The sequence below is a fragment of the Pithys albifrons genome, chromosome 3, assembly GCF_047495875.1.
Source record: "Pithys albifrons albifrons isolate INPA30051 chromosome 3, PitAlb_v1, whole genome shotgun sequence".
NCBI classification, from domain to species: Eukaryota; Metazoa; Chordata; class Aves; order Passeriformes; family Thamnophilidae; genus Pithys; species Pithys albifrons.
In genome coordinates, this window is record NC_092460.1 from 64791782 (window position 1) to 64813286 (window position 21505).

Below are 21505 nucleotides of genomic sequence, written 5' to 3' on the forward strand. Positions count from 1 at the left end.
CAGACAGTGACAGAAGACAGACAGTGGCTATCAGAGGCCACAAGAGTAGCTTGGAGTGGGATCTCTTCTCTGAGACTCAGGTGACTCTGTAACTTCTGCCTGTGAATTAGTGTGGGCCAAGTCTTCCCTTGGATGTGTGAACTGTGCTGACCAGCACTGGGAGGAAGCAATGAATGAGATCTCAGACCAGCAGATCATGTTGCCTCCACACCTTCCAACCAGTACATTTTTATTCTGGAGATAATACCTTCTTTTTAAAAATGCCTGCAAATGAAATAAGGAACAGGCTTTGCATGCCTGACTTATGGTTCTAGCTCCTGCTCCAGCCAACATGGATCTATCTCAGAAAACAGTGGCAGAGTTGAGACCTGCAGGTAAAATGTAGCCTTTCAGTCCAGTAACTATGAAATCTATTTTGAGCTCCTTCTAATTGAACTGACTGGCACTGGCACTAAAATGCCCCTTGGAACATGCGTTCGCTTTGCAGCGGTTTTGATTTTTATTCCCTGGTTCCCATCTGATGAGAGACACTTCCTTTTTCATAACTGTACAGGAAAAGGATCTGTCAGGGGTTATCATTAAAAGAGAACTCAGATTGATCCCCCTGACAAACTATGCTAGACTGGCAAATCCACTGTGTGCATAACCTTAAACTCATTTACCATTAACTGGCCTTATTCACATCTCTGAGGTTTGCAATTCACTGCAAGGAGAGGTGGTGAGGGAGGGTAGCACTAGGTGTACCCATCAATTGTTAAGCCCTGAGAAAAGGCAGCATCACATCATCAGCATTACTCTACTTTCACGTAAAGTGGCAAGACCAGGTAGGGAATTTGTTGGCACATAAAAGAGCTCAAGGCAGAAAATGCTAAGGGCATCAACCATTCCATAATTAACATAACTCTTTACAACGCTTAGGAAAAAATAAAATAGTACCATATTCCAAAAGGTTTAATAGGAAATAAAAGTGATTTTATTTGTGTCATGCTAGTCTCAAATCATCCACTTTTTCTCCTGTGGGGAAGCAGAGCTGTTTGGCTCTAGAGTGCTTTATTGCTGCTCTGTTATCAGGACTGCATTCATGCTGGAGCTCGCATAGAAGCCGGTGATGTAGGTGTATTTGGGTTGTCTTTCAGGTCATATGCCAGTTTAACATGGACTGAAATTTACCTCCTGCTGCTTTGCAAACTCAATCCATTACCTCCTAAGGTGGAGTGTGGCAACAGCGGCTTCTTCTCCATTATTTTTCTGGACATTTGAGATTTCTGACCACATTTAAAAAATGTCCACCAGAATATCCATCACCCACTTGCATTTTAAAGTATGTGACTGTGTAACCATTTCACATTTTTTCCACCTGAAAAGTCCCCTCTGGGCCAAATTCCAAAAAGATGCCAACATTTATTTTTAGTCTTATGTTACCTCACCTCAGCTTTTGGTAAAGAAATATAAATTCTTACTCTAAGATGTTAGAGGGTCTTTTTAAACTAAATGTAGTTGTTGTTTTGAATAGACATCACTGAGATATGATTGTTTTGTGTTTACTCACTGTTTCTCTAGGACCAGATACAAAATGAGATAACAGAGGCTTCATGGAGCATTTCAACTGAGAGCATTGTTTACCCTTCAAGCTCAGTTACCTTAAAGGAATTGCCAATAAGGATGCCAAGGACATCTCTACAGCCTTCACTATGTCAGCCAGAGGGAGTAATTACTAATATCTTTGCCAGTATAACCAGAGCTTTTCTCTTAGTGTCCTATTGCAAACACACTTTGAAGGCCAGAAGAGGAATCGGTCCTTGTTGTCCAGCTCTTAACTGAGAAAGCAAGAATTTGTCTGTGAAACATCTCCAGAGATGAAGTGATCAATATGACAGAGCATATCCATTACCTAGCAATAGCAGAATATCACTCTTCACAAATTATTTGGAAATATGATCATGGTTCCTACTGAGACAGAAGGGAAGCTGTCATATTTCTAAAAAGGCATAGACTGATGAAACAAGAAGTTTCCAGGTTGGAAAAACTGATTCTCTGAGTGGAAGAGCATTGCATTGATCCTTACCTGGCCTTTAATGTGACACCAGGCTGGACTGCAGGTGTAGTCCCAAGTTTCCCAGTAACTTGAGCCTAAACCAAAGTTTCCTTCTGGACCCCACCACTGGGTTTCTTTTCCTTGGAAATCAGGGGAGTTAGGGACAACAGGCTGCTCTGTGCCCAGACTTCAAGACACAAGGCTGATGTCTGGCTGGACCACTCAAGTCCAGAAGCCTGGGAAAGCTCCTGGTTCTCTAGATTATTCAAGGAAGCACAGTCTTCCTGACAGCCCAAGTGTAGGAGCAAATAGGATGAAAGATGTTTTCCCATTTTGTTTATAAAGTTGAACAGATGTAAACCTTGTTTATAAAAACCACAAATGCCGGTTGCATCTCAGTCTTCTACCTCTGGGCAGCTGTAACTAGCAGGTGAGTCAGAGAGAGCACTCTCTCAAATGGCTGATAAACTTAAAATAGAGCACCATAGTCAGCTACACTCTGACCATGGATCCTGTTCATTCCCTAAGAGAAGACAGAAAGGGGAAGAACCACCCTTAAGGGTTGGTCAAAGACTGAAGGAGAAGGCAGAAGTGCAGATGATGTATAAATGCTCCACAGTGGTGGCTGTTGGCCATTACTGCTCTTATGAGCTATCTGAAGCCTTTTCCAGGCTGTTGCTCTAAGGGACTTTAAAATGTTGTATAGCCTCTCCTCTGGTCTTAAGATGGGACTGATTGTGCCAGCATCTTTCCTGAGAGATAGCAGCCTAACCTGTTCTCTTAAATAATTATTAAGGCTCTGCTGTCTCCCCAGGCATCTGTCCCTCACGTTTCACTGTTACATAACTTAATGTTCCTTTCCTGCAATTGAAGTTCATTAGTTCTTGAGGCTGGAGAACAGCTTGTCCCTTCCATTTTGCAGCTATTTCTACATGTTTGAAAAAGGTTATCGTGTCTCCCCTCAGTCTCTTCTACTCCAAACTAAGCAATCGCAACTTCCCAGTTCATCACAGAGAAGCCAGGCTGCTGCTGGCTGGTGATAGCTTTCAGTAACTGCTGACTGGGCTGGATTTGTACCAGCAGCCTGTAGGTGAAAGCCTTCAGCAGCTTTAGCTCTCTGAGCCAGGCTGTCCTTTCAAAGACATGAAACTTTTTTCTGTAATCCATTACAGTACATCAGTAAATACACATTACAGTACAGTAAATTTCTGGAATTTTCTCTGTCACATTAGGATACCATAACAAGAAGAAAGGAAAAGAAACCTTATTTCATGAAAATGCATTTTTAGGTCCAAATTTCAAACAGGATTCCCAACAGGTATTGAAGAGTGGAGAGGGAAAATGCAATATATTGTGTTAATACCTTCCCTGTTCCACCTCCTCCATCGAGCAAATTAAATGAAATGCATGAACCATGTCTCAGCTGGCAAATGAAACTTGTTATTTGTATTTGCTGCCATGTCTCAGAGTGTTGTTTTTCATTTTAGACTTCACATGGCAGTAAACACTGCAATGCTTTACATTCATTAAGCTCAGGCCCATTTACTCTGTGCAGGCAAAGCAAGTGCATATATATCAGACCCATAAAGCATCAGTTCAGAATTACACAGGAAATAAATGAGACTAAGCCAGAAGTCCAATTTCCAGAGTCCAGCTCACTAAAGCTAAACAAGCACCTTAGATAAATATGGCCTATTCTAAATGAAATGTTGGTGTAATTTGATAACTGTCAATAATTCCCTCATTATGCCTAAATGAGCTTGTCATCCAAGGAGATTGCTGCATGGCTGATCTTAATTTGCTAACAAAAACTGCAGAGAAGAATTTCAGCTAAACTGAAACGATCTGATTCATAAAAGTGCAAGAGTGCACTTTTTAAAGCTTTCCTTCCCAGTCCTGGCTCCTGACTGGCTGAAACCCAAAGCCAGTTTGCTCTGCAGCCTGTAAGAAGGCCGCTTTGCTATGTAAGAACAATGAGTGATTGTCTCTCTAAATCACTGTTATTCCTTAGCCCATTATAGTTAATTTATTTTTAATCATGTTGTATAATAGAAATAAAATCATTGGATTAAGCATATATCTAGCAGCAGGAGCCCATTATCCTTTGAAAATGTTCTGTTTCATTGACATTATATCTTTACTGTAGACAGTTTCCTTGCCATCATTAGTCCTAAAGTGACTATTGAATTTCAAGGGTTTCTCCCTAATCCATAATAAGATTTACTTGCTAACAGCACAAAACAAAACTAAGATATGCTTCTATTGTTTTACTGCTGTGAAATTCTTACTTTAAGCTATTCAGAAAAGTCAAGTACAAATCCAGATATTATAAGTATTTAAAGTTTTCCTGCATAATTCTGATTCAAGGGGAAGCCTCAGTAACTTTGTAAGCCTTGGATCTTTTTGGCTTTATTTTACTTAAGCAAGCAACAACACTTATCAGTTCTTGAACCAAATAAGATCTAGTATCTCTTCTACAGTGATTTTTTCAGATCAGTTAAAGCAAATATCAATCCATTTCTTCTGAAAGGGCTGCATGGAGTTCATTAGATTTCATGGGAAGAAAGAGGCAGAAACTTTCCTGCTAAGGTTGCTAGCAATTCCTCTGTGGTAAGTGCTAGCTAACGGTCCACACTAATGTTGGGAGGTTAAAAACTCCTCCAGCATGAGGATCCCCATGGGATAATTCAACAGTTCTTCATTTGTACCAATGACAGTCACAGTTAAATCAAAAACCAGATTTTTCCACACCCTATTAACAGCAGTATTAGAATGCAGCAGGGACCATCCAGAGAAGAGAGCCTTTCTGTTATCTCATAGTTATCTTTGAGAAGGTGGCAGATTTCCCTTTGATAATTATCCTTATAGATTGACCCTTATTGAAAGATATGCTGGTACTATCAAGTGGTGCTCTTTTTATGCTGAAATTATTAGCAACACTTAAGAGTCTCTTCACGACTTCCATCTGGGAGAGCAGCTTCAATAGATACCTATTTTCCATATATGTAGATACGCTGAGACACTTTCATCCATATTGACATGATCTGCATAAGCCATGTGGTTTCCATTAAGAAGGGTCCATAAAATATAGCAAACTCTCCATTATCTTGGCTAATAGGAGAACAGAATAACACAGATAAAGGAAAGACATGCATAATTATTGTTTCCAGATAAGAGCCAGCTCAAATATTTCTGCACTGTGCTCCCCAGACAGAGCTTGTACTTCTGTCAGAGCTTGACAACTTTCAGTTCATTAACTCAGGCATTACCTGCATCCATCTGATACATGCAAGGCAGCTTGGGTGCCTCTATGATTTAATCACTCCACAAGCATTCTACTAAATGAAAATCATTTTAATATGATTAATATGATTCAATACCCACTTCCATATTCACCCTTTTATATGTTCTGATACTAATACAGCATAGACCTCCGTCATGCATGGCCAAGTCAAGGTTGAATGAAGAATAATGAGGAAAGGTAAATTATGTATGAAATGCAAGACAAGTATGTCCAAAAGACAAGGGAATGAAGAAGGCACACAATTATATAGAAGGGGTTGTGGAACTATCTAATTCCCAGATAGCACTTGCAGACAAAGCATGCTCAGGACTGTCAACAGGTGGCATGTGTGAACTAGAACTACCTTTCTACGTGAATTGTCAGAGGTTTCTTTTTTTTATTGTTGCAATTACTCAACCACATTGAACTTTTGTCAGTTGAGAGTTCTTATAATGTGTAATCTCCGCAGACCTTTTAGCACAAACATACAGCCTTCCTGATCTCAGCACTGGTATATCAATTGCATTGTTCAGTTACAGGAGACACTCAGTTCTGTTACAGATAAATTGACAAAACAGTGTCTTTACCACTACAGAAGGAAATACAGATTCTCTTACAAAGAAAATGAAAATGTCACAAATAATTTTTTCCAGATTCTTATGGAAGGAAAGAGATTATAAAGAACTAAACTTATTCAATGAAATCAGCAACACCATTTCTAAAACATTGAAGTGAATCATCTTATTTACCATTGCCAGGTAAATTTTTAATGATTTACCTGTGCGCGACATTGTATTGAGGAATTGATGATTATATTCTGCCACATTCCATGTTGCATTTACAAATTAGCATTGCCTTGGTTTGTCTGCACATTACAATTAGACAGAACTACACAACGGTGCGAGACACAGGCCAAGCTGTAGAGGGAAAACTGATGGGTTAGAGAAGTTAGTCATCTTACATGATGTAACTGGCTACAGAAAGCAACTGACAGCAAATGACAGTGTCAAGCATATCAAATCCCTAAATATCTGTTCATTTTGCTTAAAGCATCACATACAGTATTCAGATCACTGCGGAGGTCCTGGACAACATTTTCTATACTCCTGGTATCCTTCAGAATCTCAATGCTTTGAGTATATGGATTGAAATACACAGAGAAGGGACGATTGATTGATTTGGCAAAGTCCCTGAAAGAAAAAAGAAAATTAACATACTTTTTTTTCAACCACTAAAGAAGAGAAAATTAGATTTTTGAGTCAGGGGAAATAATTTACCTCATCTTTTCTTTGGCTTCTTCAAAACTTTCTGAAACAAAGTAAGCCTCCTGGAAAGTAGTAATAAGGCATTCTTGCAAACAGGTTGTCTTTGGATCAAATGTTTTCACATTGGCCTTGTCAGAGAGAGCATGCTGCAAAATATACCACAGGATCTGTTAAACTGTATTTTGATATTGCTGTGTATCTACATACAACTGCTCATATATACAGCTTTCACATCGCTGTGCTGTACATTTCCCATTAGCCGGTAGCCCCTCTTGTTTTACATACAGTGTTTTTTCAGTTTGCACAGTGAACATTGTGAATTTGCTACTTAAAAAAGCTCTTACTATGGAAGAAATTTTTCTCTTTAATAGTGAAGTAATAAAGAGGAGATTAGAAATGCACCTGCCATGAAGACATATAGGCCTAAATGTTCAGCTGGAAACAGGAATGTCATCAAATAACCATTCCTGAAAAATTATCTATACAACTGCAAATATATATGTTCCCAAAATGTCATTTAACTGGCAGAATTCATCATTGTCTTGGTGGGTAAATTGAGCCTCACCAAACCGTTCATATTATCTGTGCTTTACCTTTTGCAGGCCAAAACCATATACTGTTTTCCTGACAGTGAAAGTGAAACTATATATCTGAAAATCCATTAAGTAATGCCGGTGTATTGCATGGAGATGAAATGCATTACCCTTCTGTCACATACACCTGAGCAATAATGTTCCATATAGTAATGCAAAGGAAAAATAAGTAAACACAGACACAGATAAGTACAGAGTGGACACAGGGCAGGTGAGGCACCAAATGCACCCAGAGTAGAGATTTCTGGTTAGCCTTTCTCTTCTAATGACTTGCCCAAACTACTAGAAAGGACAGAGGTTTCAAAACTGAAAAGCAGGTACTGAGATATTTTCCAACACAATCTTTTCTAGCTCCCTTTTTGACTTGAATACTGGTGTTAGCTGTTGGATCTACCTTTTCTTCTAGATCATACATATTTTCATTCTCAGTGCTCTGTTACAGCAATACAAGATAAGGAAGGAGAGCATATTTAGGTCACCTTTAAACTTCCTTTAGTCCCCTGATATCTATACATAGTGAATATGTGCATGAAAACCATAAAGAAATGACAGGGAGGTAGTAGATCCCTGAGGTCCAAAGATGTGTCTGATTTCTTTACTTCCTATCTGCATGGACATTCTTTATAGCAGAGTAAGGTATTAACCTTAAGGTATTCACCACAACTTTTATCTATGCTCTTGCTGATGCTCCTTCCTAAATCCCTGTGAAAAAGGCACTGAAAATATCACGCTAGCTCTCAACCTGCAGTCTCCAAATAACAGGACAAAAAAAAAACTGGAACAAGAGCCTCTTTCTCCCACCTCCTCCCGCTCCAAAAATAAATACATGAAAAATTAATGCACAGAATCATGACACGTCAGAGAATTACCTTTCTTTAGTACATGTGTCTTTTCCTTCTCACAAGGTTTGCTGTTTCTAGCCAGCCAGCAGTTGAACAGGTTTGAAAACAAATATTAAAAATGGTCCTTCAACCAGCATCCTCTTCTAAATGGATTGTAGGATCAGGCTCACCTTCTTAGGCCCCTGCCTATATCCCTGTTATCACTTTCTCTTTGCAAATCCATGACCCAGGTGAATGTAAATTTAGGCATTTAACTTCTTCTATCAAAATGAATTTGTTTTTCTTCCCTGGGAATTATAATAGATTCCATGGGATGTTAGCTGAAAAGAAAAAAAATCCCCTCTTAAGGCGCCTTTGTACTTCCAGGTGAGACTTGATGTCTAAGGCACAAAGTTTTAAAACTCTGAGTGTACTGAGTGAAGCCCTATGCAAGGAATCAAGATTATGACACAGGCCATGATTTCTTAGAATCAGTGGGTGACCACTTCTGGCTCGTGGATCCCTTCCTGTACTGTGAAAGCTTCAAGAGAAAGGAGACAGTGTTGTCTTCTCTACTTACTAATGATCTCTGCTGGGCCAAGCCTAGTCTTTGGGACTGAAACCATCAGAGGTGAGAAGGGATTCAGCCTGAGGCTCCTACATCATGAGCAACAGTTCTAATCACTGAGCCCTAATTTTATAAAAGGAGAGAGTTTAAAGAGGAGGAAAAGCTAATTGGTTATCACAGGGATGTCTTCTGAGAAAGCCTTTCTAGGTCTTCTCAGATTATCCACATGAAATGACTCATACTTTCTGGATCCCAATTTAGTTTACACATGAGTAGAGATGCTGCTTTGAAGAAAAAGCAATTCTGCAGAGACTAGGATGTGAGGACACCAGAAAATGTGCACCCCGGAGACAGAGGGCAAAGAATTCAGACATGCCTTCAAAGTTAGGTGACAACTGATCAGTTATTCTTAGGATTGCAGTTGAGGAATTAAATGCCTAAATTCTGATTAATTCCCACTCAAGACATCTGTCTCCCCTCTAGGACATAGTCTTTGGCTCTTGGATCAAGTAGGTATTGTCATGGCTACCAAAACAATGTCCCCATCTTTGCAAGTCTGGATGGTGTTTTCAAATTCTGCAGCCTGGCCATCTGTAACGTCTGCTATTGAGTCAATACATAACACCAGCAATGCCAGAGTTCAGCAACTGAACTGAGCTTGCAGCCAAACATTCAGAGAGACCATAAACTGCCTAGTATGAACTAGAAAGGTCAAGATACTGACTCAAAGCCAAACAGAGCATTTTTCAAAAACATTACAGCACTCTGAAATGTTGATCCTTGGCACCCTTAACCCTTATATGAAGTATATCATTTCAACAAAAAACCTTGGTCTGGGGAGTCCAAAAGCTTTCACATTCAGGCTTGCATAATTTTTAAATACATGCTATTCACTTATGGTTTGGTTGGACATTCAGTTCTTCAGTGAATTCAAGTTATTAAGTACCTAATATAGATTTCTCCACCAGAACCTTCTTTGATAATTGTCTCTAAAGGTCCATTCATACAAATCATACTTATGCCAATAAACTATTGGTGATTATTCTTCAGTTTGAGAAGTAAGAATTTGGAGTGAAACTTCCAAATGAATCATCACTGATTCTCAGGAAAAACAGCAGTCTCAAGACAATGGAACAGCTTAAGAATTAGACAATTACCTATAGTGAAAATAAGCATGACCAAAAAGAAAGGCCTCCACTCTCTGCTAGACCAAAAGTTTACAGAGTGATTGAGGTACCTAACCATAGGTCTCTAGGGTCTAGGTTTTCTGACACATTGCACAGAAGATCTAAAGAAGCCTGACATGTTTCTACAGTAGCAGCTGGTCAGAAATACTGAGGCCCCTCAGATGGCATTTACACGCTACACAACTGTGAATCATTTCTTAAGTGACCACTATCACTGACACATGAAAAAAGAGTTTAATCCTGTAATTTCTCCTTTGAGTATAAAAAATGTAGTGTAATAATACAAATCTCAGCTTTTCAGATTCGAGGAAAAAATAAACAAAACCAAACCCAAAACGTAAAATCTTCAGCCACCAAGGGGAAACTTTGAGATGAGTTATAAATACTGCACTGTCTGAGGGAAGAGTACAGGAGGGCAGAATAAGAACACAGGTGAGGAGCTGTGTCCGCACCAGTACTGATTTTATCACCTTGTTATTACAGAGAGAGTATATACAGTCTTGGAAAACCTGCTCTTAATGTTTTTCTGCTTATCTACAACCTAAGTTGCAAATCTGACAGTGTCCTGATATTACCAGAATTTTTTTTCAGCAGTATAATTTTATATATTTTCTAGACAAATAAGGAAAAGGCTTCCTAAAGAGGACTAAAATGAGCATTTGGGATCCAGGAGTTGTTTTCTTGATTCTTTTCAGAAAACAGAGCCAAAATTTGCATTTCAATCTTTCTGATTATAAAGGCTAATAGTGGCTCTTCTTAAAATAAATTATCATTAAAACAAAATAATAAAACTGAATATTGTATTTGACTTTAAAAATTTATACATAAAGATTTGAAGACTACCTCTGTGTTTAATATAGAAGCATACAACAGGGATATATGACTTGATCTGCAGCCAAATGAAGTTGATAGGAGACTTCTTTAATGAAAGGATTCAAGAGAGCATCATGCAAAGTAAATGGATTAAAAGTTTCCAAAGACATTTGAACTGCCTTTTAGAAATAGTTTTAATAATTGAAATGTACATTATTTCCACCTTATCTCTAAGCCCCAAATACATACTGTGTAATAGTGTTAGCTAGAGTTAACCTGACTATATTAGGCAGAACATTTTATAACTACTTACTGCATTATTTGTTTCCCCCTAGGCTTCATGTTTAATCTTCTCTTTCTCCTTATTTTGTTGTACTTCTAAATTTTTTTTTACTTGATGCCTTCATAGCATGAACATCAGGAGATGCATTTTTCAGTATCTGAAATTTTAAGTCTAAATACTGAGTGGGGAAAAAGATTTGAAGGGAATCCTATATTGACAGGCTGGTGCCTACATTTCTCTAGCTTTTACAGTTCTTTGTTACTAAGCTGTTGACCAGATTTGCAGAGTGGAAGAGTGGAGCAGTGTAATATAGAAACAGGGAAGACTGAACAATCCATTCACTCCACTGAAAGGCCCAAATACTGCTGGCCATTTCCACCCTGCAAACAGTGTGACTTATTTATTTCTACAAACTTCTAGAAATTGGCCACCATGGTATTTCCTGTGAATACTGCTGCATTGAAAAGAGAGCTGATGGTGCTGTAGAAAGGCTTTTCTTCTTCCTCACCACAGCATATTATTAACAAATGCCTCTGCAGTCTTGAGTGCACCCTCAGTGAATGTGGATACAACACCAAGCTGAATTTGAGTATTGTCTGCTGGAGGACAGGAGGGCTCTGCAGAAGGATCTGGGCAGAATGGATCCATGGGCCAAGACCAATAGTTGAAGTTCAACAATACCAAGTGTCAGGTCCTGTACTTGGGTCACAACAATCCCATGCAGAGATACAGACTGGGGAAGAGTGACAGAAAAGCAGCTCAGCAGAAAAGGAACTGGGGGTGCTGGTCAACAGCAGCTGAACATGAGCCATCAGTGTGCCCTGGTGGCCAAGAAGGTCAATGGCATCCTGGATTGTAACAGCAATAGTGTGGCCAGCAGCACCAGGGCAGTGATGGTCTCCTCGCACCCGGCACTGAGGCCACATCTCGAGACCTGTCTTCAGTTTTGGGCCCCGCATTACAAGAAAGGCATTGGGGTGCTGGAGCATCCAGAGAAGGACAATGAACTGGTGAGGCCTGGAGCACAAGTCCTGTGAAGAGCAGCTGAGGTAGCTGGGGTAGCCTGGAGAAAAAGGAGGCTCACAGGAAACCTTACTGCTCTCTCCAACTACCTGGCAGGAGGTTGTGGTGAGGTGAGGGTTGGTTTCTTCTCCTGAATAACAAGTGACAGGACAAGTGGAAATGGCCTCAAGTTGTGCCAGGGGAGGTTTAGACTAGATATTAGGTAAAAGTTTTTCACTGAAATGGTTGTCAAATACTGGAATAGGTTGCCTAGGAAAGTGGTTAAGTCACCAACCCTGGAGGTATTTAAAAGATGTACGGATATGGCACTTGAGGACATGGCTTAATGGTACTTGGCAATGCTGGATTGACTGTTGAACTCAAAGATCTTAAAGGCCTTATCCAATCTAAACTATTCTATGACTCCACAAAGTCAAGGGAGCAAAATTCAACATTGAAATGATATCTGCCTTTCTAGTGACAAGAATACTTAAGTATTTGAATTTCTTCACAGAAGTGACTGTTGGCCCACAATCAGCCCTTTCTTAAGAACAGCAGTAATTATTTCTCAAATACTTTCAGTCTGACAAATATGAGAAGTATGGGCACTGCATACAAGGGGGTGAGACTTCATGGCCATGCAATCTGAGTCTCCTATTCATTCTCACTCAGCATTGAAATAGCCAGTATTGTCATCCTTTGCAGAACAATTGCTGCCACCCAACAGGATTTTTGACTACAATCAGGATATTGATATAATCGAGATCTCAGGAATAGTCTATTAACATGATTTTTCAGACTCCTTCAGGTCAAGGAAGAAATTTGCCCTCCCAGAAGGTGCTAAGAGAAAAGAGTGGTAAGGCAGGTTGCTTTCCCAGGAAACAGCAGAGACTGGGAATGGCTTGATGCAAGGCTGTGCACCAAAGTCATGGGTGCCCAGACAGTCTCCTTCCTAGGCACTTGCCTGATGTATCTTGTAGACAAGAAGCACATTCATGCCAGGCTTGTGGTCTAGAAAGGCTTCTGCCATGGTTACTTTAGCAGAAAACTTAGTTGTTTTTTGCATTTTTCTTCCCCTACATTTTACCTTCTTTTCTACCCTTGAGAACAGTCCCCCAGAGGCTTTCTGGAAATTTGTCACATTATCAGCCCCTTCATGAAGACCATGTCTACTTGTGGGATGGTGTTGTCCTGTTCCTGCAGTACACAAATGCTTAGTTTCTCAGTAAACAAAATGTCTAATTTAAGTCCCTAAGCATATGCATAATCTGGTGAAATTTAGCATTTTATGATACACAAGAGGTCAAACCAGATGATCTAATAATCCTTTCTGGCATCATATCTACAGTATATATACACAGTGTAATAGAAAAGTATATAATATTATTGATTTATGGCAAAATTACTATGATATATATGGCCATACCTTTGAAGCAGATCAGTATAGTCCATCAATGCGCAGATTACTTAATTTTTACTGTTGCTTTTCAAAAGGATTATTCTTTGCACTTATGCTCTGAGATTATTGATGAGCAAAGAATACAGATCTGGGATCACATATGTGTGGGACTAAATTATGCACTTGACAAGAATAATGTGTTTGTTTATGACATAGTGTCCTAGTTCAGCAGGAGGAACCAGCTAACCCTGTGTGGGAGTGATCAAAGCTGTGTATTCTACCCCCTCTATTCATTCCCCAAGGTCAATGGGCCATTAGCAGCAGCTGCCCAGGGAGCCATTATCACCTTCACACCCAGCCTGAGGGGGGTGGAGCTGCTAATGGGCCATCAACAGCTCAACACCCCCTGGCTCCCAGAGTTAATCACCTATTGTGTGAGTCCCCGCCCAGGGGGAGGGACTGAGTGCTCCCTGAGGGTACATAAGTGGTGGGTAAGAAGACCTCGGGAACTACTTGTCGGATCCAGAGCAGCAGCAGGACCTTGACAGGAGATCCCTGCTCTCGCCCAGACCACAGCCCTCACCTGCACCAACAGGTTTTTCTTTTCCTTTTGCTCTGGACTTGGGGGAGTCACAGGGGTCTCAGCACAAGGGCAAACAAACCCCCTTGGGTTTGTGCCCCAGGACACTGGGTTATACTGCTGGGGTTTTGTGAGTTGAAAGCAACTTCCCTTGTGTGTCAGTGTTGTTATTGTAATATTATTATTAAATTTTAGCTCTGACTTATAATCTCTCTTGTGGTGAGTTCACCTTTAAACCAGCACATCTTTCGGCGCCCAACGTGGGGCCATGAGAGAGAAGTCAGAATTACAATTTCATTTTGTGTATTTGGATACAGAAACTCCCTGACTACCATGTTGCTTGATGTATTCATGTGGATGGTGTATCTGGGCCTGTTCATATTTCGACACATGGGGAACCATGTGCCTATTTTGATGCTCTCTTTAATACCAGGGAGAAGGATCAAAATTGCTTTATTAATATACTATGTTTATGTTGTCATAACATCAGAAGCAATAAATTTCATTGTGAATGTATATTCAGTCTGGTCTGCCTGTCCTGGTTTGGGTTGTTACCTCTGGGGTCTCATTAAAAATAGCACCCAGACTGTGGGGAAAACAGGCGGAGATGGTTACTTCCACCTTTTCACCTCTGCTACAACAATCATTGAAAATATTGAGCTTCCTTTTGACGTTAGGGACAGCATAATCCTACTGTTAGTGCTGTTAGTGTTGCTTTGTCTCCTCTGTACTGTATACACCATGTTTAGGATCAGAATTGGGCTTTCTAAGGAGGCTTGCTGGAGGCCTGCCCTGGGAGCGGATGATGTTGAGTGGCACGGGAAGTGGGAAGATATGGGCCAGTATTTGGAGACCTTCTCTCCTCAAATGATCTGGAAATTCACCCCAGAACAACTGCAGGACCCTGCCAAAATGCTAAGCTATGTGAAAGGAAGATGCTCTGGTAGTCCCAGAGATGTGTAGCTCACAGCAACCTGCTGGGCCCTGGCCACTGCCTACCGCAAACTGCTTGGTGTGGTACAGCATCATCAGGAGGAGGAGAAAAGGAGCAAATCCACAGGCACCATGTCCACCCAAACCACGGCTGAGCCAGAGAGGAAGAGAGATACATCAACTAGCACCATGTCCACCCAGACCATGACTGAGCCAGAGAGGAAGAGAGATACATCAACCAGCACCATGTCCACCCAAACCACGGCTGAGTCAGAGAGAAGAGACACATCAACCAGCACCATGTCCACCCAAACCACGGCTGAGTCAGAGAGAAGAGACACATCAACCAGCACCATGTCCACCCAAACCACGGCTGAGTCAGAGAGAAGAGACACATCAACCAGCACCATGCCCACACAAACCACAGCTGAGCCAGAGAGAAAGGGAAACAAATCAACCAGCACCATGTCCACACAAACCATGGAGGAGCCAGAAGGACAACAGAAACCGATAGCAGTTGCCCCTGTCCAGAAAAGAAAATCAAAGACCAAATCAGTTCGTATAGCACATGACGAGGAAGAGTCAGGACCTTCATCTCAAGCAGAAGAAATGGAGCCAGAAATAATCACCCGGTCCCTATCCCTGGGAGAGCTGCGTGAGCTCCGGAGAGAGTTCACACGACAGGCAAATGAGTCCATCTTGACCTGGCTACTTCGAATCTGGGATGCTGCAGCCAATGATACAATTCTAGATGGGAGTGAGGCAAGGCAGCTGGGATCCCTTTCTCGAGATGTTGTCATTGATCAGGGCATTGGAAAGAGACAGGAAACTCTCAGCCTCTGGCGGCGACTGTTGTCAAGCGTGAGGGAGAGATATCTTTGTAAGGAGGACCTCCACGTACAGCAAGGACAATGGAACACGATGGAACAAGGTATCCGGTGCTTAAGGGAATTAGCCGTACTGGAGATAATCTTTTCAGAGGATGAGAGATTCCCTAAAAGTCCAGATGGTGTCCAGTGCACATCCCAGATGTGGTTAAAATTTGCACGACTTGGGCCAGAAATGTATTCTCGCTACCTTGCAACATTGCAGTGGAGAGAGGGAGAAGACAAGGTGGGCGCACTGGTCAGCAAACTCAGGATTTATGAAGACACTGTCACTGCTCCATTACGAGCCCACGTCTCAGCTGTGGAAACAAAACTGGCTGAACTGGAAGAGAAGATTAAGTAAGGACTCTTCCATATCTCTCCAGAACAAATGAGAGTCTCTGCCATCAGAAGCAGGTGTCTTCCAGCTAAGGAGAAAGGGTACACTCCACACGGCAATCTGTGGTTTTACCTCCATGAGCATGGAGAAGATATGAGGAAGTGGGATGGGAAACCCATCTCTTCCTTAGCAGCTCGGGTACGTGAATTGCAAAGAGGCACAACTAACACAGGGAATTCTTCAAGGTTGAAGGCTGCTCCAGTCTCTCATGGGCAAGGCTCCAGACAGTATAGGAATGATGATGTTATGCCCGATCCTCTTGAAGGAACCTCCCGGTCATATTCACAGGGAGAGCGCAGTGAATACCATGACCAGAACTAGGGGGGCCCTGCCTCTAGCCAGGTAGAGGAGAGGGACAATTGGGTTTATTGGACTGTGTGGATTCGGTGGCCTGGCTCATCAGATCCACAGAAATACAAAGCTTTAGTGGACACTGGTGCACAATGCACGTTGATGCCATCAGGATACGTTGGGGCAGAATCCATCTCTATTTCTGGGGTGACAGGGGGATCCCAACAGCTGGGTGTACTGGAAGCTGAAGTCAGCTTGACTGGGAAGGAATGGCATAGACACCCCATTGTGACTGGTCCAGAAGCCCCATGTATCCTTGGCATAGACTACCTGAGGAATGGATATTTCAAAGACCCAAAGGGACTGCGTTGGGCCTTTGGCATAGCTGCTGTGGAGACAGAGGAAATCAGACAGCTGAGCACCTTGCCTGGCCTCTCAGAGGACCCTTCTGCTGTAGGACTGCTGAAAGTTGAAGAACAATTGGTACCGCTGGCCACAGCCACAGTGCACCGTCGGCAATACCGCACTGACCGAGACTCTGTGACCCCCATACACAAGATGATTCGTGAGCTGGAGAGCCAAGGGGTGGTCAGCAAGACTCACTCACCCTTTAATAGCCCCATATGGCCAGTACGAAAGTCCAGTGGAGAGTGGAGGCTGACGGTGGATTACCGTGGTCTCAATGAGGTCACACCCCCCCTGAGTGCCGCTGTGCCGGACATGCTGGAGCTTCAGTATGAGCTGGAGTCCAAGGCAGCCAAGTGGTATGCCACCATCGACATTGCCAATGCCTTTTTCTCCATTCCGTTGGCAGCAGAGTGCAGGTCGCAGTTCGCTTTCACCTGGAAGGGGGTGCAGTACACCTGGAATCGACTGCCCCAGGGGTGGAAACACAGTCCCACCATTTGCCATGGACTGATCCAGACTGCATTGGAAAAGGGTGAGGCTCCAGAACATCTACAGTACATCGATGACATCATTGTATGGGGGAACACAGCAGGGGAGGTTTATGAGAAAGGAAAGAAGATAATCCAGATTCTCCTAAGAGCTGGTTTTGCCATTAAACGAAGTAAGGTCAAGGGACCTGCTCAGGAAATTCAGTTCCTAGGAGTGAAGTGGCAAGATGGGCGTCGCCAGATTCCAACAGAGGCGATCAACAAAATAGCAGCTATGTCCCCACCAACCAGCAAGAAGGAAACTCAGGCTTTCCTAGGCGCCGTGGGCTTTTGGAGGATGCATATCCCTGAGTACAGTCAGATTGTAAGCCCTCTCTACCTTGTGACACGGAAGAAAAATGATTTCCAGTGGGGCCCTGAACAACAACAAGCCTTTGAGCAGATTAAACAGGAGATTATCCATGCAGTAGCCCTTGGGCCAGTCAGGACAGGACAGGATGTGAAGAATGTGCTCTACACTGCAGCCGGGGAGAATGGCCCATCCTGGAGCCTCTGGCAGAAAGTACCTGGGGAGACTCGAGGACGACCGCTGGGATTCTGGAGTCGGGGATACAAAGGATCTGAGGCCAGCTACACCCCAACTGAGAAAGAGATCCTGGCAGCTTATGAAGGAGTTTGAGCCGCCTCAAAAGTGATTGGCACTGAGGCACAGCTCATCCTGGCACCCCGACTACCAGTGTTGGGCTGGATGTTCAAAGGAAAAGCTCCTTCTACCCATCATGCCACTGATGCCACATGGAGTAAGTGGATCGCTCTGATCACGCAGCAAACCCGGATAGGGAATCCTAATCGCCCTGGGATTTTGGAAATCATCACTAACTGGCCGGAAGGTGAGAGTTTTGGATTGTCCTCTGAAGAAGAAGAGGAGCAGGTGACACGAGCTGAGGAGGCCCCACCATATAACCAGCTGCCAGAAGAGGAGAAGCAATATGCTCTCTTCACAGATGGCTCTTGCCGCATTGTAGGGACAAGCCGGAAATGGAAAGCAGCTGTATGGAGTCCTACACGTCGAGTTGCAGAAGCGACTGAAGGACAAGGTGGATCAAATCAGGTTGCAGAGCTGAAGGCTGTTCAGCTGGCTTTGGATATTGCTGAACGAGAGAAGTGGCCAAGACTCTACCTTTACACTGACTCGTGGATGGTGGCCAATGCTCTGTGGGGATGGTTGGAGCGTTGGAGAAAGGCCGGCTGGCAGCGCAAAGGGAAACCCATCTGGGCGGCTGAGATGTGGCAGGACATCGCTGCCCGGGTAGAGAAGCTGAGTGTGAAGGTCCGTCACGTAGATGCTCATGTACCCAAGAGCCGGGCTAATGAGGCGCATCGTAACAACGAGCAGGTGGATCGAGCTGCCAGGATTGAAGTCTCTCAGGTAGATCTGGATTGGCAGCATAAAGGTGAATTGTTTCTAGCCCGATGGGCCCATGATGCCTCTGGTCATCAGGGCAGAGATGCGACATACAGATGGGCTCATGACCGAGGGGTGGATCTAACCATGGACAGTGTCTCACAGGTTATCCATGACTGTGACACATGTGCTGCCATCAAGCAGGCCAAGCAGGTGAAGCCTCTATGGTATGGTGGATGGTGGTCGAAATACAGGTATGGGGAAGCCTGGCAAGTTGACTACATCACACTTCCCCAAACACGCCAAGGCAAGCGCTACGTGCTGACCATGGTAGAGGCAACCACTGGATGGCTGGAGACATACCCCGTATCTCACGCCACTGCCCGGAATACCATCCTGGGTCTTGAGAAACAAGTCCTGTGGAGACACGGCACCCCAGAGAGAATAGAGTCTGACAACGGCACCCACTTCAAAAACAGCCTCATAGACACCTGGGCCAGAGAGCACGGCATTGAGTGGGTGTATCATATCCCCTACCATGCTCCAGCTGCCGGGAAAGTTGAGCGATGTAATGGACTGCTGAAAACAACCTTGAAGGCGTTGGGTGGGGGAGCTGCATTTGGCAAAGGCCACCTGGTTGGTCAACACCCGGGGCTCCATCAATCGAGCTGGCCCTGCCCAATCAGAACTCTTAAATACTGTAGATGGAGATAAAGTCCCTGTGGTCTATATGAGAGGTATGTTAGGAAAGACTGTTTGGGTGAGTCCCACCTCAAACAAAAGCAAACCCATCTGAGGGATTGTCTTTGCTCAAGGACCTGGTTGCACTGGGTGGGTAATGCAAAAAGATGGAGAAACACGTTGTGTACCACAAGAGGACCTAATTTTGAGCGAGAAGAGTTTGTAATGTTTCATTGTATATATGAGTATATATATGTATAGGTAAAAAGGGGATTAATTTGAGAATGACTAGATGGAGTAGAATAAGGGGTGGATAATGTCCTAGTTCAGCAGGAGGGACCAGCTAACCCTGTGTGGGAGTGATCAAAGCTGTGTATTCTACCCCCTCTATTCATTCCCCAAGGTCAATGGGCCATTAGCAGCAGCTGCCCAGGGAGCCATTATCACCTTCACACCCAGCCTGAGGGGGGTGGAGCTGCTAATGGGCCATCAACAGCTCAACACCCCCTGGCTCCCAGAGTTAATCACCTATTGTGTGAGTCCCCGCCCAGGGGGAGGGACTGAGTGCTCCCTGAGGGTACATAAGTGGTGGGTAAGAAGACCTTGGGAACTTCTCGTAGGATCCAGAGCAGCAGCAGGACCTTGACAGGAGGAGATCACCACTCTCGCCCAGACCACAGCCCTCACCTGCACCAACAGGTTTTTCTTTTCCTTTTGCTCTGGACTTGGGGGAGCCACAGGGGGTCTCAGCACAAAGGCAAACAAACCCCCTTGGGTTTGTGCCCCAGGACACTGGGTTATACTGCTGGGGTTTTGTGAGTTGAAAGCAACTTCCCTTGTGTGTCAGTGTTGTTATTGTAATATTATTAAATTTTAGCTCTGACTTATAATCTCTCTGTGGTGACTTCATTTCCCCTGCTGGTTCACCTTTAAACCAGCACACATAGATGGTAGAAGATTTACTATGTTCTTGACTACCCATTTCCTTGTTTTTATGCCCTTAGATTTTGTAAATGATGTGATAGGTATTTTCAGGGTCATCACCTAGTGACCATAACTGTTCGTTTAAATAAAAGGCCTGATTTTCTGCAGAATACTGCACAGAGTTTGGGGCTCAGCACTGAATGTGCTGTGCCAGAGGAAAGCAACTGAGACAAATTCGTCTCTTTGCATTTAACCATTTTTGCACTGTGAGTGTAAAATATTGCCAGGCAAATACAAATTACTTCTTTGGCTGAAGTGTGCACAGAACTCAGAGCAACAATAATGCAATCAAAGAAAAAATACCATGGAGGGTAATATTCTTCAACCTTTTTCCTACTACTGAAATAATGGCATCAAAAAGAGACTGAGATACTTCTATTAAACTGCCAGGTAGTTCAGTGAAAATCAGCCCAGGAGGGTGGGAAGATGTTTAAGCACAAATAAACACCAGATATCTTGCAAAATAATTTTAAATACTATTCTGTATATGCTTTCTAAAACCAAATCTTTACCTGCAAGGTCACCAAGAGTTCATTTGGATCCCTGAAGACAGCACCTCCCTCTCTTTACCCTTCCCTCCCATCTTGTCAACAGAGAGATGTATTACATCCCAAAAAACTACACGTGTGACAAAATACCTTTTGCTTGTTCCCTCTGTTTTCTAGGCATAAAAAGAGACAATACATGATCCACTACAACTACTCACACCACACAAGGTTAGACACGTTCACTTTTGTAAGAATAGGACTATGTATTGTCCAACAGGCAAGTGTAGCATGAGTTTATTCATATTTATGATTAAGGAATGTGTATAATCTACTGAATCAAGACCTCAATGAATGTTAGTTTTTAATATCAATAATGAATCCATTCAAATACACTGGATTACTTGCAACAGAATCATGTTTGATTTATAACCCTTTTCTGTGGGTATTAAAAATGCATGCTTCTCATCCAAAGTTTTTAAAGCCTAAGGCACCCTTACCTGTTAGAATCCATGAGCCTCCTTTAACAAGAAATGAAAATTCAAACAGAAATAAGTTTTGTAGTTTACAGTTGTTTTGGTACTTCAGGCCTTACAAGTCCATTTCATGCTTCAAGTACCAGCTGATACTTCAAACAGAGCTTTTAGGTCATACCACATTTTAAATATAAGCTTTTTATCTTGAGAATTTTAACCATTATTTGAAAATCTATATATTTATATCCAACTATTATTT

General features: G+C 42.7%; 1 protein-coding gene across 1 annotated transcript in view; it reads right to left on the bottom strand.

Annotated features, from left to right (window-relative positions):
* Positions 1-5603: 5603 nt before the first annotated feature.
* TPH2 (tryptophan hydroxylase 2) overlaps positions 5604-21505 on the bottom strand; it is a 66477-nt gene continuing 50575 nt past the window's right edge. Inside the window, exons 10-11 of the mRNA XM_071549955.1 lie at positions 6596-6729; positions 5604-6508 (exon numbers count right to left, since the gene is read on the bottom strand). Of these exons, the coding sequence (XP_071406056.1) occupies positions 6334-6508; positions 6596-6729 (309 nt within the window). The 3' untranslated portion in view covers positions 5604-6333. The remainder of the gene's footprint in view (positions 6509-6595; positions 6730-21505) is intronic.